Source organism: Mustela nigripes, chromosome 13, assembly GCF_022355385.1.
Source record: "Mustela nigripes isolate SB6536 chromosome 13, MUSNIG.SB6536, whole genome shotgun sequence".
NCBI classification, from domain to species: Eukaryota; Metazoa; Chordata; class Mammalia; order Carnivora; family Mustelidae; genus Mustela; species Mustela nigripes.
Genome location: NC_081569.1, coordinates 97,809,984 through 97,827,316, shown reverse-complemented (window position 1 = coordinate 97,827,316; position 17,333 = coordinate 97,809,984). Strand labels below are relative to the sequence as shown.

The window sequence follows — 17,333 nt, the reverse complement described above, 5'->3', positions numbered from 1 at the left end:
CCCCCCCCCCCCAACCAAGCACATGCACACACCACAGACTTACTACCTGCAGCTGGTAATTAAGATTCCCACAAAGATGCCTCTGCTTTTTAAGAAGACTGAGCCCTGACTTGATTTTGACGACTATCAAAGTGTATTTACTGAGCCCATTGAAAGTAAAACCTAGTTGATTACATGTAGTGTTTTTCAAAGCATCTGCTTTCATTAGCATCTGCTGTAATAAGTTTTTTTTAGTATCTGGAGTATGTTATTCCTCTCTACCAATAACTCCATTATTAAGCCAATTAATAATAAGCATGTCTTCCCTCCCTAACTAACTTTCTTTCTTTCTCTCCCTAACTAATTTCAGATTACAGGGAATATACATGAAGTATAAATTGATGGTCCTCTGTCTGGACACTCTTGGGTCCCTGACTCCCTTTTTCCTTCCAGGAGATTGAAAGCCCAGCTCCCCTGATTCCAGAGCTCCATTCAAGATTTAGCTGAGATTGGGACTTTGCCTGAAACTGTGCCCTGGGCTGGTTCCTTCTCTTCTACATTCCCCGTCTTGTTCCTCCCTCCCCAGCCTTCTCCTCCCCTGAACTCCCTTACGGAACTAATGAACCTTTCTTTAGCAACATTCTCGCACCCAGATCCTCATCTCAGGGTCTGCTTCTGGGGAAATGGCTTAAAATTCTGTGCAATGGGAAAATTCAAGGCATTTCATGCTGACATAGAGAAGGGCCATGTTTCCGGGGCAAGAAATGCATGCATACCTACTTTATCAATCAAAATTCAGAAGAAAATAGTAGATACACTCAAATTAGATATTTGGAGGATAGTTAATCAAAGGACTGGTTATGAAGGGGTGGGTGGGAGAGAGACAAGGAGAGTCTGGAAACTGGTAACAGGGGGGGCCACTACCAACCCTAGGCTCCACTGGAAAGTGGAGAACTGGTGATGGAGAGGCAAGGGGAGGGCTGTGGGACAGAAGTTGTGATTTTAAGGGATGCCGCCAGCCTAAGGGACCCTACACCGAGCAAGCTGGCCAAAAACCCCGATCTCGTGCTCCTTCATTCCTCCTTTTACCAGTGATCCCGTCAGCTGAACCTAATGGGAAGCCAGGTGCAAAACAGCCCCATCACACAGCACATCTAAGCTGGCCTCTAAGGACATAGGGCAGATGAAGAAGGGCAGAGAGGGCATCCAGAAGGACAAACAGAATCTATCCAGCGTACCTACTTATTTTCTTTCTCTCTCTCTCTCTTTCTCTCTCTCTCTCTCATCTGTCGTACACACACATACACACACACACACACAGTTCTTCCTGTTCTTGATTTTGACTTGTGACTAGACACACATAAATAGACCCTGATTTTTCTGTCTGCTGATCTTGTTTCTTTCTATCTTATTTATACTTCAGAGGACCCAGAGATAAGGTTGAATGATATTACTCATCATATAGATAATCAATAATCAAGAATCAGACAAAATACATTTTTTATTAAAGTCTGAGTATAGTATCTGGACATTTCAATGGCGGCCCCCAAACCCCAGCCTCTAAGATGGCAATTTTGGTAGATTGAAATGTGAGACCTTGCTACCATAAAATTTATCATCTCTTTGACCTCACCATTTTGGTGCAAAGAGCTCTAATTTCTATCCCTAGAGAACTGTACTCATTTCCTCCCAATTGAAAACAAAATACAAATCAAAGATTTATGTTGTTTTTTGTAATGATGTGTTAATTGCTTTCTCACCAACCCAGGTGCAAAGATGCCCTCATTATACGGCTTACTCCCAGATGTCCTCATTATTGGAAGCAACGCTCTCTTCCATGGGTCTCATTTTCTGTGTTGGAAATGGTCATTTCCCCACAAGCAGCTCTGGCTTGGTTCAGAATATAAAGCTCCATGAAATGTGCAGAATGAAGACAAAGGGTTACTCAGTTATTTGAAGGTCTTTGAGATTAATCATGGAAAACAACATCCTGGTCCTCAGGAGGCTGGCAGGAGCCAATGTGGGGGAGATGAAGGGTAGATGATGGAGAAGCACCACTTCTCATATCCCTGGGGGACAGGCCATGCTCAGCAGTGCCTTCTGAGCCTCTAGCTCTCTCTCTCTCTGCTGGGTGCCTTGCAGACTCAGATACGGCTGAGCAGAAATCAGGTAGGTTGTGGTGCACATGGCCTACAGGGCTGTCATTTCTAAGTATTAAAATAATATATATTGGGCTATTTTCTTCTGAAATTTTATTTTAAAGATACTTTTGGGGGATCCAAAGGTTTTAGAGGGTAGTGATTTAAAAAAAAAAAAAAGTCTCTAAACACCAGGCTTTCTTTTGAGGCAACTGTTCACATCACCCAGGCAAACTAACCACGAAAGGGGGTGTGAGTGGGGGCTGAGCTTGCCTGGGCATCTGATGGGGTCACTATGAGATTATGTGGAGCAAGGCACCCAACCATCCGGAACCCAAGTTCCTAGTAACAAGAAGGAATGAGGTGAGATGAAATTAGAATCCTCTTCTTGTCCTAACATTGCACTGTGAGCTACAGTAACCACTGGCCACATATGGCTGGTCTAAACTGAGATGTGTGGCCGGTGCCCCAAATCACCAGATTGCTAAGACTCAGTACAAATGCAAACGTCAGGTATATCATTAAAAATTTTTATATCGATTATGTGTGGAAATGATAACAATTTGAGGTATCCTGGGTTAAATAGAACATAAAGTTTCCTAATTTACTATTTAAATTGTGGCTACTAGAAATTATAGAATTATACATGTGTCTTATATTACATTTTTATGGGACAGAACGGTTTGATAAATGTATTTATTTATTGAACTATTTAAAAATATGTTTCTGGATTCCCATTTCATCTGGATGCACCTCAAATTCTAGAAAACTTGCAGTAGTCTTGCTTGGGAAAAAATGTTATATCATTTTTCCATGCAAAGGTCTTTTTAGAACAAGAGGTAAAAATTTCATGTCATGCTGGCTAAGTGTTGAAGAGAGTGTGAGGGGGAAGGAACGGCAATGTTCCTTAAACTAGAATTTAATTTTCTTCTCCTTTGAGTGAAGCTCGAGTGTCAATCTTTAATTTCTAGAACAGTAGAACATTTCCAGATTGCAGAGACATGAAAATAGATGCTACCGAAAGTAAAGAGCAGCCCTCCTCCCCTGCCACGCACACGCATGCAACATCTCTTCCCCGTGGGAGTGCCAAATATTTGGAAAGCACCTAAATGCTCAGTTCATGAGCTCCAGAAGGCACATGTTCAATAACCACTTCCTGCTGTGTGTTAACTGCTGGGTCAAATAAAGAACAGCAGACAGAGAAACAGAGACAGGGTATTGCAATATGACTTCAGCCTGATGATTGGGGCAGAAAGAGCAGCACAGGGAAGATTCAGGGATTCAGAGCCCCATAAGGGCAGAGTGGAAGGAGGGTGTGTTGTTGGGAGACACCGAGCAAACATCCATCTGCAAGTATCAAGTGGGCCTTGCCTATCAGGAAGGAGATCTAGGACGTGACATGACAGATGCTGGGCTGAATCATCTAATGGAAGTCGTGTTTTAGGGGACTCATCCCTCTCTTCTCTGTCATGCTATATGTGTGTGTCCCCCAACTGGAGGACCTAGTTAGAATCCAGTGCTACCTAGGGGCGCCTCAGGGGCTCAGTTGGTTAAACATCTGTCTTTGGCTCAGGTCATCGTCTGGCTCAGGTCATGATCCCAAGGTCCTGGGATTGAGGTCTTGGTTAGGCTCCCTGCTCAGTAGGAAGTCTGTCTCTCCCTCTGCCCCTCTCCCTGCTTGTACTTTCTCTCTCTCTCTCTCTCAAATAAATAAAATTTAAAGAACAACAACAACAACAATCCAGTACTACCTAACGTTATTCCCTTACTCTCTCCTCTGTATGTTTTTTGCTTCCTTGAGGGAGAATGACACAGTCAAGGGCAAGAGCCAAGGTTGATGTTTCTGTTGAATATCTCATGATTTCAGGACAGTTGTAGGCACAAAGTAGGTAATTCAATGCTTACTTTAAAAGTAATAATAACGAATTAAATTGTGCTAAATCCCCATGTCCTCTTCTTTCATGTATTTCATGAGGGAAAATGGGGAATCCTTAATTCTTAATGAGGTTTCTTCAGAGACGAAAGTGTAAATCAGTTTGCCTTCTATTTCCTGTCCTTTTCTGGTATATATCTCCTTTCTTCCCAGCATCTTCCTGGTTCTTACCACCATTATTTTGTCACTGAAATTTTCTCTTGGGCTTTGACTTGTGCATCTGGGTGGAACCCAAATTTCCCCCTTCCTCCTTTTACCACTCATTTCCTTTGGTTCTTGGCAGGAGAGTATGGTGCCCCTTCCACCCAGACAGTCCCTGGCTTGGACTAGAAATGATGATCTGCTTTAACCATTTAGCCCTCCCTGATGAGGCTCTTTAACTCACCTGAAGGTGAGTTGTTTCTTTCTTTCTTTCTTTTTTAAGATTTTATTTATTTATTTGACACACACATACACACACAGAGATCACAAGTAGGCAGAGAGGCAGACAGAGAGAGAGGGGGAAGCAGACTTCCTGCTGAGCAGAGAGCCCTATGCAGGGCTCCATCTGAGGACCTCAAGATTATGACCTGAGCTGAAGGCAGAGGCTTAACCCACTGAGCCACCCAGGCACCCTAAAGATTGTTTCTGATCAGTTCACATGGTCAGAGAAATAAGAAAGGCATTAAATGAAGAAGTGTAGAAGGGCTGGGAGTTACCACGGAGGGACAGAAGCATTTTTGTTTTGTTTTGTTTTTTGTTTCTGTTTTTTAAAGATGTTATTTATTTGCCAAAGAGAGAGAGAGAGACTGAACACACAGGGGGAGCTGCAGAGGGAGAGGGAGAAGCAGGCTCCTTGCAGAGCAGGGAGACTGATGTGGGGCTCGATCTCAGAACCCTGGGACCATGACCTGAGCTGAAGGCAAGCCACCTGTTTTGCTTTGTTTTTCACTGTACTGTGAAAGAAATAACTTACACTTGAGTGCGACTCTGGGGGAGAGTAGACTCAGTCTGGTTAGAACTATGGGCTTTCCTTGCCCAGCAAAGAAAGATAACTCTGTAGATCCCAGGAAATTTACAAAGCCTGAATTTTCTCTCTCTTAAAAAAAAAAATTCACTTTTGTTGTCCTGATTTTAAACTAATCATTACAAAGTTACTTCAAGAAGAAAGATTATTCCCTCGATTATTCTTTGGTTAACTTTTTAGAGCTTTTAGCCACCTGAGAAAGCCAATCCAATACTGAAAAGTGTTGCCAAAAGCCACTCAAAAATGTCATCTACCTTAATACTTAAAGGATCCTGAGTCCCTGAACAAGGCTCTTTGTAAGGTAAGAGTTAATATCAGAGACAGATGAACTGCAATGGATAAAAGTGAAATGTAGTCTGTAAAGGCTGGGTAAATGTTTCTGGCTCTTTTCTTTTTTCCTTCTATTGCGTATTATGCAGATTTGAAACCTGGCTACTATTTCTGCTATCTTCATTTTTGTTTAACAGAAAAGCACAAGTAATAGGTTCTAAGGTAAGTCCCTGCTTTTTTTCCAGTGACTCTAGACTGCACTAAGATTGACCTCCCCCCCTGCCCCTGCCCCGTGCTACCTAAATTGCAGGCACACGGTATTAAATTATCTGCCTTGGTAAGACTGTCCTTGCAAAACTACACCGTAAAGTAGCCATGCTCTGGGCTCTCCCCCCTCCTAGGCCGCAAGGCTGGAGGTTGGATGTCATCCCAGGTTTCTAGCCCCAGCATTAACTCCACCCCACTCTCCCCCCTCAAGAAAGAGTATCTTCCGTTTCTCAAACCACACAACTCCCACCAATTCTGACCTTTTTTCATAGGGAATGAATACCACCTCCAGAATCCCGACTCCCAAGAATCACCATTTTGAATTAATGAGCAATCCCAACCTTAAGGATTCTTGCAGGTAAAAAGGGTTGCTCAGAGAACATAGGATGAGGCTCCCATGGCCGAGATTAGGTGAAAAAAGGAAACATCTCTTCATTCTTACCTTTTAAGACTATTGGCTGTTTCCCTCCCCAGTGAACAATTTTCTCTATTTATAAGATGACACCTACGTAAGTATTCTGGTCACAAGTTAGCTATCCACTTAACAGTGTGTCTGTGTGTTGTCTAATTACTACTGGATGGAACCGTGCATAAAGTATATAAGTGTGTATGTGATAAGAGTATTAAAAGCGGAGGGTGGGGGAAGGAGTGAGTATGTGTGGAAAGAGAACTTGGTTCTAAAATAAGACTGATATACTTAAAAAAAAAACCTTTTAATTTGGGGAACTGGAGATTCACATTAAGTTTTAAGAAATAGTATAGAGAGACCCCTTATAGACCTTTTATCTGATAGTAATATTTTGAATAACTGTAGTACAATATCAAAACCAGGAAACTGACGTTGATACAGTCCTAGGGCCTTATTCAATGTCCCCTCTTTTGTATGTACTCATTTGTGTATTTAGTTTGGTGCAGTTTTGTTACATATGTAATCTGCTTTTGAATCTCAGCTAAGTACTAGCTGTGAGACATTGAACAAGCTCCCTGGCTACTCTGAGGCCCAGTTTCCTTATCTGCAAAATTGGTATAATGTCTCTCTTCTAAAGATGGTGCCAGGATTAAGTAAGATCATTTCTGCTAAGTTTCCAGCACACTAGATTCTCAATAAATGCTGGTTTCCTTCCCGTCTATCCCTTGTTCTTTCAGTAGCAAGGGAATATTCTCCAGTTTCTTGCAGAAATAACCAGACTTGTGGGTTATAAGAAATCAGGCGGCTCCTTCTTCAAGTCCAATGCATTTAACCCTGCCGTTCAAAGAGAGCAAAGTGGATGTCACCTGCCCACAGCTGTTGCCTGAAGGCCTGGACTTGGGATCCTATTTGTATCTAGATCAGAAGTGTAGAGACGGGGGTGGGCGGAGTGAAAAAAGAGAGACTCTGGGGGAGCTGTGGAGTAGGGGTAGGAAGCGGTAAATACTGAACAACCGTTGGCTGGAGAACTACCAGTTCCAAGGATTTTTCGTCCGGTGTGGCTAGTGACCAAGGGTTGGATGTACCCGCGGAAGGCTAGATAGGAGGCGGGAGCCTCTGAAGACATGGTGGGCAGGTGCGGAGCCCAGTCTAGACTTGGTAGGGGGATCACCCTCTTTCCAGAGTTCAGTCAAGTCTAGAGCTCTTCTGTCTTCTGGAGCCCTCTTTCAAGGACGGCCGAAGAGCGCTCAAGGGCCAAGAAATCCAGGACCGCCCGGGGGCAAGAGAGGCACCTGAGTCCCTACCTTAAGGTCCCGCTGGCTGGAGGAGGAGGCCATTCCTCCACACGGAGACGTGGATGGCTGGGAGTCCTAAGGGCAGCCGAATGTGAGCGGGCGGGTTTGGAAGGAGAGACTAGAGGGCAGGGGGGTCGCGGGGTGGACGCGCTAGCTCCTGCTCGGCGGCGACCTCTTCCACCTGCACCCCGCGAACCTGGCTTTTCCAAGTTCAAATCTCCAAAGCGACCGCTCTAGCGTCACGCAGCAGCCAAGCCGGGACCGGGGCTGGGTTCCCGCGACCCGAGCAGTCCCCAGGAGCCGGGGCGCAGTCTGCGTCGAGGTGGGGGCTGGGGGGAAGGACCCCGCGGGGGCCGGGACACCGCTCGGCGCTCCTCCCGGGGCCGCCCCCAGCGCCGCGGGCCGCGGAGGAGGAGCCGCGCCCAGGCCGGCGTCGCCCTGGCTCCTCCTCCCCGCGCGGGCCTGGCCCTTCCTCCCCGGCGTCCAAAGCTCCGGGTGGCCGCGGCCGAGCCGGGAGCGGAGCGCGCTGGGCGCGGCCGTCCCGCTGCCGCCGCCTCCGAGCCCTGAGTGCGCCCGCGGCCATGGTCCCCGCGGCGGCGCCGGGCGCTTGAGCCCCGGAACGCGGTAAGCAAGGAGCCCACTCCCGGGGTCCCCGGCCCCGCGGCCTGGGGGTGCGCAGAGGCCTCGCGCCGCCCCCGCGCCGTCGGCAGGGCCCTGCGCGCCCAGGGCGGACCCCACACCGGGACGGGTTGGGGCTTCCCCTTCGGGGCCCGGGCGGGAGCTGTCCCTGCGCGCGGGGCGCCCCCGGGGGACGAGGCGGGGAGGGGGCGGCTTCGCGGGCGGGAGGAGGGGCTGGTCCTGGAGGCGCGGGCTGCGCTGCCGGGGGGCGGGCCGGCGGGCGGGGAGGATGCGCGCCGCAGCCCCGGAGAGCCGCGCTTTTGTACGCGCTGGCTCCTTACATATGGAAATGACGCTCGCGCGGGTCCCCAGTCGCGTCCTTTTGAAGGACGCCCGCCCGGAACCGCGGCGCCGGCTGCGAAGTATTGTCCCGCTTCTTGAGCCCTAACAAAGCGTCCTCCTTCGCTTTGCAGAGCACTGGAGGCGGGCGGCCGGCGGTGCGGGCGCAACGGAGAGGCCGCCTGAAGGTAGGCGAGGACGGCGGGGGCCGAGGCGGCGTGCCTCCTGGTGACACAATGGGGTGTTTGAGGTTTCTGGGGTGCAACGGGCAGGCAGGTCGGAGACGCATCGGCATCACAGGTTGCCCGGGGAGTCGGGCGGCGCGCCCGCCCTCCGGCTGCACCTCCGCCTCCCCGCCCAGCAGCGCGGCTGCGTCTGGGCTGCTCGGCCGCCCCCGCGGTCCGGGCCAGCCGACGGCGATTGAAAGCCGCTTCTGTGTGTAGACCCAGGAGCGGACTTGACGCCGGGAGGGAGCAGAAAGGGTGGTGGTGCTGTTGGCTTGTGCCACCAAGGCAGCCTCGTGATGGAGCCGCGGAAGAGAAACCTGTCTGGGGAAACTCGAGGTGATAAGCCTGGGCTGTCTGAGCAACGGAGAGCTGTTTGGGGTCCCTAAAGGGGGGCATCTCAGAAGGCGGGGGCGGGGGGAACGCATATAGCAAGACTTTCCCAGTGCACTGAGCAAGAACTAAGGGGAAAAGGACCAAATGACACGCGGTTATTGCCTGAAAACCTTGATCGCCAGACCACTGGAATGGAAGTGTGGCGTGCTGCGGGAGAAGCTTCCAGGATTCCCAGTGCTGGGCTTCTGCGACCACCACACCGGTCCTGACAAAAGGACAAAGCTGATGGAAACACTTTACTGCAGAAGGTTCTTTCTGTGAAGTTGAGAGACAGAGAAAGAGGCGTTTTCCTAGTCCCAGCCCTGACAAACCGAGGTCAAGGTGCACAGAAAATGGGGGGTGTAAAGATTGCTCTACCCTGTATCTTGTTTCGACAACTTAGCGATTATGAGAACCTGGGCCTTCTTTACTCAACAGCGGCAGCGAGATTCCTGAGGTGGACTTGCCAGACAACTTAACTCTTAATTTATGAAATCAAATCAGATAGCCTAGTTGTTTTTTGTGACTGCCATAGTAGCTTTTTAGGATTAAAATCCCGGTAAAATCCATCCTGGCATATGGGCCGAGCTCCTGAGGCCATGGAGGATTTCTCAGTGGGGCTCCCTTAAATAGGTTGACAGAAATTTATGTCTGCTTGTTTCCTGAGGCTTGCCATTCTACAAGGAAATATATTTTTCCTGTGTCAGCTTAATTTTGTCTTGAATCTTCTCTAGTGGCTAGCATATTAGTGGATGACCTGAAATACTGGCTCTAGAGTTGAGGTTTGTCGGTTTGGTGGTGGGGGTGTTGTGAAGATTTCCAGACTGTGTGTAAAAGTAGCATTACAGGCTGGCTGAAAAGCAGTTTGCTGTCTCTTCAGCTGTTGTCAGTGTTCTTAAGGAGGTGAAATGAACTGCTGGGGAGTTTGTTTACAGATTTATTTTCACCTGTTCCCTGGTGATTCTGCAGGGGAAACCATTCTGAACTGCAGTAGAGATAAAGGGAAGGACTTACAGATGTTCCACATGGGTTGGGCATCAATAAAGATATAGCCAAGGCAGAGAAGGCTTTACAGGGGCAGTGGAAAGGAAGCCGTCAGAGGCACAGTCTTCACATTAAAAAATGTCAAGGATCAGTCATTTTAATAGGCATTTGCTCAGAACGGCCTGGTTTCTTTCTTCGTCTTTTTTCACTTTAGATATGCTATGACCCTTAATATCAAAAGATGTTGACTGTCACAGAGGGGGAGAAGAGGACCCCAGTGAATTCTGAACAGCCAACCTTAATTTAATGGGCAATATTCTTATCATAAGTCAAATGTTAAAATAAATTGTTTTAAATGTCACTGCAAATGACTTTCTAAACTAACATTTCACCAGTCTTGATGCTTCCATTTTGTGTTGATAATGAAAATACATTTTATCAGTCTCACGTTGATAAAGGGTTGGCAAGTTAGCTGGATTCAAGCAGCCTAAAGCCTTTTCAGGAGGTTTATTTTTATAGATGCCAATTCATCTGTAAGCCAATAAATTATGTGGTTGGAATTCTGGCTATTGAGCTTACATCTGTTGGGCAGGAAGTTGTGGAGAGACCAAGGCTTGCAAAAAGATGTTTTTCTCTTATTTACAAATAAAATAGAATTTTAAAAAGATTATGGGAATATACAAGTGAGCAACTTTTTTTTTTTTAAATTAGGACACTTCTTTGTTGCAATGTATATCAGCAGTTACTCATTTATTGAAGCTTTTGAATAGAACAGTTACAAAGTATTTATGTCCTACCATTCACATAAAATACAAAGTTGAGAAAACATTGTTTATAGGCAGTAAAAGAGATTCTCCTCCCCCCCCCCCCAGGGGAGGGGGGACTGTGCCCCTAGCTGCAGGCATTCTGAATTAATTCCAGTAAATATGGCTCAAGAAGTGAAAGTTGTTATGAGCAGTCTCTTTTTTAAGAAAGTAACAAACATGGAGCTCTGTTTTCTGCTTCTCTAATTTTACTTAGTAGCTGATTACAGGTTATTGACTCTACATTGTGCTAGAATAATGATTTTTTTTTTTCCTCTAGCTATCCTGAGTTAAGTACTTGATTGGTAATCCACCTCACTGTTAGGTTTAACAAAAGCTTGGGTTTGGCACATGGTTCAGAATAGTCACATACTAAAATTTTTTTAATGTTTTAGAATAAATGCTAGGAGATGGTCCTTGGTTAAATTCAGTTTAATAGTGTAGTTTAACCAAGGTGGTTATTGTCTTTTAAATATATGTAACGTCATTTTTGTTTCTCTGCAGTGGCATTTAAACTTTTGTGTTGTATCTGTATCCCGTGACTTTATTCCTGGTGATACTCAGGTGCCTGTGGTATCCAGCTAGGAATGAGGTACTGTCGGAGCCCAGAGGAGGCTACCTGACGGGAGTCGTTGTGATTAGCAGCTGTGGTTTCTGGCAGAAATATCCTATATAGATTTGTAAATAGTCGCTTTTTCTATTAAGCTTTCGCTCAACTTGAATTTATTCTTGTCACTATTTCGTTTTATACTGAAATGAATCCAAATGTTAAGAATGGAAATCTTTGCAATTAGAGTGGTTGCATAAAGAGAGAGAGAGAAGAAAAAGAAACATTTTAATTTGATCTTTGGCATTATGAGGCTCCGACTTGCCAAATGGTGAAAGCTAATGGCGTGAATGAAAAGTGTTCCCAGAGCACAGTTTGTCCATGTTGACCACTTTCGTTATAAAGTAACTAAATTAGTCACTTGGTGGTCACTGCCTGGTCTGTGGATCCCCAGCAGCTATGTCTGAACACAAACCTAAAAGCATCTATTGTGATACCCAAGGAAAGCGGCTGAGCCAAGAGGGGCATCCAGACATTCCACATAGCTGTTCAGCTGCTGGACCATCTGGAGGGAAATAAAAGGCCTGGGCTAGGGGCTCTGGCATTGTGCTCATTTATTATTTGGTTTTCCCTTGCCAGACTTTGTCCCTTTTTTACTCCCTCTGGCCCAGAACAGACGTCCCCTTTGGCTGGGATGCCATTCTTACAAGCTCCTTTCTGTACCCTGCATGCCGGAAAGTTCAGAAGTTCACGTAGCCCCTTCATGGTGGCCTTATGTTGGGGACTTCATTATTCCAGCGGCTCCTCACCTGTGTCTTTCCCAGTCCCAGGTGGTGCTGATTTCATCAGCCAGGGTTGCTGAGTGTCACAGAGTAGCACAGACTGTGATGGACATCCCCATCCGGGTCTACGCATTTTGGCAGCCTTGTTCTGAGTTATTTGGAAGGCAGACGCTCCAGATAGTTCTCATTATGGGTGCTTATTGGGTGGTAAATGTTTTGATAAATGTCTCTGTGCATCTGCCTCTTATTTAACCGTCCCTAGTTAGAACTCCCAAATACTGTGCACCCTGGCCCTTCTATTCCAGAGGAACTGTGAAGGCTTCTGTCAGTGTGATGGGGAAGGTAGCAGGTGAAGAGAGGCCCCGGCTTGGCGGGGGTGGGGTGGGGAGCTTTATAAAACCGGAATTTTTCTTTGTGATTTGAAGGAGGGTTTGTCACTCAAAACCCAATGTTCTTCATCTCTGAGGAAGATTTCTGTCGCTAGTGGGAGTCCATTAGGCTTTAACTCTGGAAAGCACTGATGGCACAGATTAGACATACTTGAGTATTTTGAGGGAGTAATTTAACAATGATCAATTTCTGGACCAGGCCCGCTGTTGGAAAATACGGGGCTCTTCAGATCATTTTTATTAAAAAAAAAAAATGTGTTTCTTCCTTGCCCTAAATTCCAAAGCTGCTTTGGAAAAAAAGAGTGCTTACTCCATATATCTCTAGTGCCTTATAGACTCTAATTATTCAATAAATGGATTAGAGCCGTGGGCAGGGAGAATCCCCACCCTTCCCCCCCACCCCCACTCCGATTGGGAGGAGTTTGTGGCCATCAGGTTTTCCTGGCGGTTTCTGGTACTCAGTAGTCTAGCTGATTAACACATGAAGGTGGAGATAAGGGATTGGTCTTGATGTCATTTCAGTGGTCCCGTTCCTGTGTTCTGTGTGCATGTGTAGCCCTGAGAGAGGGTCTGATTTAGAGTCAGACCGGAATTCAGATGTCAGTTCCACCCCTGTATTAGCACTCTCTCCTTGGACAAGTTGCTTAATTTCACCAAGCCCCAATGTCTACATCTTAAGTGGGAATGTGAGGTCTACTTTAAAGAATTAAAAGGATTAAATGAGCTCATTTATGTAAAGTACTCAGCATGGGCCAGACTTCTAGTAGATACCCAGAAGTTAAAAAAAAAAAAAAAAAAGTTTCATCTTAAGTCCCAACTGTGTTTCAGCCTTTCTGCTTTTGTTTGATGTTAAATCTATCAGTAATCTGCCTTTAAAGATGGAGGTAGCGCTGAGCCTTACCCATTGCCGTTGACCCACTGTTAGTAGTAGAATATTGTTTATAGTCCTGTTCCCTGCCCTATGCGTTCTCAGCTGTCTGTAAGGCATTCGGCAGCTCCTGCTCTGCTTCCTCGAAGGCAGATCCATGGTTGGTTGACTTTCTTCAGTTTATTCTTCCTTGGTCAGTTGTTTCTATTTTCATGGTTGTTTTCTCAATTCCCCTCTTGTATCAGCTTTCTCTGGGATTATCCTGTCACTTGCTTGCCGTCTTTAACCCCCAGAACAGCCCTTCTAGATGGGTATTATTATTCCCATTTTATAAACAAGGGGACTTGGGAAAGTGTTTTAGTACAGACTCCCCTCCAAAGTCACATCCTATAACCGCCCCCCCAAAACAACACAACAACAACAAAAACCCCAAATGCAGCTGAAGTTTATGACTCCATTGGCTTAATCACTAACTCCTTAATCCAACTCCAGACGGTTCTGGATGCTATAGTTTGGGAGTGGGTCCTGGCTTCTACTTCTGCTTAGGTACATCTAAGACTGAAAATGCCTTTGAAGAAAGGGTTGGATGGGGGAAGGAGAGGTATGCTTGTGGAAGAAATAGGCATTTCAAAGTCTTTCTGTGCTCATTATGTCACTCTCATCCAGGGGAAGTTTCCACGCAAGGGATCTCCCTACACTAAGTCAGTCCTTGGTGTTTACTGAGTTTCTGGTGTGAGGAACAGACTGTACTATGCATTTGGGGGAGTGATATAAAAGAAATGAGTTGTGGACCTTGTCCTGAAGGAAATTTCTGCCAAGCAGGGGGAAAAAATTCTTGCACATGAAATTACTCATGAACATTTGGGGGATAATATCATCCAGTAAAAAGGCATTCTGTGCCAAACGAGATCTGACAACTTGTCACCATATGCAACATCGTTTGGATGTTTCCGTATGCTCATTTGTTCCTCAGAGTTGGGACTGTTTTCCCTCTTCAGTCAAAAGAATGTTTTCCAAATCACAGTGTCTTGGGAAGAGGGAAGATGAAATAAAGAGATAAAAAAAAAAAAAAAGCTAAAAAGATTTGCTTTAGCGAAAGTCCAATAACCTCCTGAAGATAGGGCATGATAGCTTATCAGATTCACAGCTATGGATAAGATAGGACTTCTCAATGTGTTAAGAGTTTTATGCCCCTCTTTTATTGGTCTAAATGAACCAATCCCCATGTTTTAAAAATAATTTTAAAAAGAGGAAATGTTAGAATTCTTTCGCTTTTGAGGGTTGGTCTGTTTTTAATATGCAAAATCAAGTGAAAGCAGAATAGACTGCCTTTTATGACATTAGTCAGATTGTAGCCTGGGTAGGGGTGCTGAAGAGGTATGGAAGCCCCGAAAACCCCAGAGCAGCCAGGGGTGTGTGTGTGGTGGTGGGGGGGGGGTTGGTTCTCAGCTCTCAGTCGACAGCAAACTGGCTGACTTGTAAGTGAATCTCACGAGCCAGGCATTGGCCTTGTCTAAATCCCTAACTTTGGTGGCTTTGCATTAACACCTTGGTGTTTCTTTTCTGGTGCTCTTATGTTTATATAGCACTCTCAACTTAATTGTGAAAACATTTGCATGGTGATTAGTTAACCCAACAGACCAACTCTGGGAAGGCAGCCAGAGCCAGCAGCACCTTAGTAATAGAAAAGCTGATAATTAGGAGAAGAACCTCCATCCCACCGCCTCACCCCCAACACACACACCCCCAGACCAGCAGCCTGGACATAAGTGGTGCTCCTTTGCTTTAAGGAGTGACCTCAGGGAAAACCAAGAAGTGGTTGAGCTGTTTGAATCCACCTTGAGTCCATCCAGTTCTGCTGAAACTCTTGGGATGGTCATGGCTCTGGGTGAGCTCGTGATGTTCCAGATGGCTGTCTCGGGTGGGGGGGGGGGGGAGTAGCACTGATGGGTCCTGGGAGCCTCTCTCATTTTCAGTTCTGGCCACATTCCACACCTGAACTTGTGCCTTGCCCATGTTTCTCATCTGCTCTATGAACAAATATCACTTCTAAGTTAGAGTTCTCTTACTCAGGGCTTTTATTAGTTAAAGGTGCTGCTTTTAAAACTAGAGTGAGGATTGCCAGAAACTGGGGAAGGGGGGTGGTGGGACATGGCTCTGCAGAGGGTATAGTTTCCACTGAGTGAGATGAAACCATGCTAGAGGTCTGCTGTACAGCGGTGCACATAGAGTGAAGAAAGCTGTCCTGCACACATAAAATTTTAAATAAATTTTTGTTAGACTAGGTGTCCTGTTATGTCTTTTTTAGCGTAGTAAAAAACATAATGGCAAGATAAGAATATTTTTGCAAGTGCTGCTTTTTATAGTCCGGGGGCTGGTTCTGAGAGACTGGTTTCAGATGGCTGAGGTCACCCTCTTGAGGCGATGTTGTGTTTGGCTTCCATTGCATCAGGGTGAAGGTAGCTTCCGATGGGCTCATTTCAGGCTTTCGTTGGAAGCCCCACCACATTAAAAATGAATTATTGTGCTAGCAACCCCACCCCTGAAGATTTGGCTGTTAGTATATGAGGGACTGAGAATTTAATGATGTATATTTTTAGCAGAAGTGGTTCTGCGTTAATCTCGAGTCCACATTTCCACTGATCCCACGGAAGGTGGAGAAATGGAAGACGGGTTGGAAGGATGGAAGACAGATGAACCAGGTGTGCAGACAGGAGGTGGTCTGGATAAGGGAGACTCCCTGACACTGTAGGGTTCGTGTGATCAGCAGCTCCTCTGAACCTCCCCATCTGAAAACTGGGAGTAGTGTTTTCTCCTTTCTCTAGGCAACCAGGCATTACCTAAACTCCCTGGGTGCTAAAGTGAGCTTCAGGGAATACTGGTCACACCTCATGTAATTGCTCCAAGGAAGTTAATTGAGCTGCTTTTTGAGGAACTTGTGTAAAAGGCATTGTGTCTCCTGTAAACAGGGAGGTGGTTTGCCCGGTGCCTCTCCGGCTGCTTGCCTCCAGGCTGACTGTGATGGGGGGCATGTAGGCTGAACGAAGGGGAACTAGATAGCCGCACCACAGGAGTGGGGTGCTACATCTGGGCAGGTGGTTCACAGCTCGCCTACTTCCGTGGAAGCCTGTGGGTACTACCGGTTAGTTGGAAAAGACTGAGTGTCTGAGGTGGCCTTTCACTGTAAGTCCAGGGCCAGACGAGCTGATAGAGAACTGCTTTCAGTCTTGAGTTTGGGACTGGCCGCTCACCCAAGGACCAGGCAGGAGAGGAGACTCCCTCATTCTGGTAACGCTACCCCACATGACCGAACCTGTGGCTGGGGCCCTGGTGGCAGTGGCCACGGAAGCTCAACTGGCCAGGGCTGGCTCCTGGAGAGCCCTGCAATCTTGCTGGGGGGAGGCTGGGAGGGGCGGTGAGGTGCAGCATTGCCTCTCCTGCCGGCCTCCACCGAGGTCCCGGTCGGCCAGCCCTGGGGGCTGCCACGACCCCGCCCTTATCTCTGTCCCACACAGGTGAGCGCCGTGGGCTATGGGATGGATGAGGTGGGACAGGACCAGCATGAGGCCCGACTCAAGGAGCTGTTCGACAGTTTTGACACCACAGGCACCGGGTCCCTGGGGCAGGAAGAACTCACCGACCTTTGCCACATGTTGAGCTTGGAGGAGGTGGCCCCGGTGCTCCAGGAGACGCTGCTTCAGGACAACCTCTTGGGCAGGGTAAGGTCTGGGGAAGAAGGCAGGTGGATGGAAGTGGGTGCGGCTTCTGTGGGGAGGGAGGGGTGGGTGCGGGGGAGAGGGGCTGTGGCGACCTGCCTCTCACATCCTGGCTGTGTGTGCCGGGAGCTGTTAACCTGATAAACAGAAAGAGAAAATGTAATGGGCGGGACCAGCAGTGTAGTTTGCTTGGGATATGGAGGGCCTGCTTGAATTTGTGCTCTGGAGTGTACGTGTGCCCAGAGCATCTTAAATGAAGGGAGGAAAAGAGGCAGTAGGAGCATGTTTTTCAACTCTTGTTCATGGTGGATCATTTTATGGACTTTGCATTCATCACTGGGGCACAGGGAGGAAAACCTTGAAGAGCAGGAAAACACAGAAAATTGCTACT

At 47.0% G+C, this 17,333-nt stretch overlaps 1 protein-coding gene across 10 annotated transcripts in view; it reads left to right on the top strand.

Moving 5' to 3' along the window:
* Positions 1 to 7,892: 7,892 nt before the first annotated feature.
* Positions 7,893 to 17,333, top strand: part of NIN (ninein) — a 98,583-nt gene continuing 89,142 nt past the window's right edge. For all 10 annotated transcript variants that reach the window (XM_059373168.1, XM_059373167.1, XM_059373169.1 and 7 more), the window contains exons 1-3: positions 7,893 to 7,921; positions 8,389 to 8,442; positions 16,742 to 16,945. In XM_059373168.1, the coding sequence (XP_059229151.1) occupies positions 16,763 to 16,945 (183 nt within the window). In that variant the 5' untranslated portion in view covers positions 7,893 to 7,921; positions 8,389 to 8,442; positions 16,742 to 16,762. The remainder of the gene's footprint in view (positions 7,922 to 8,388; positions 8,443 to 16,741; positions 16,946 to 17,333) is intronic.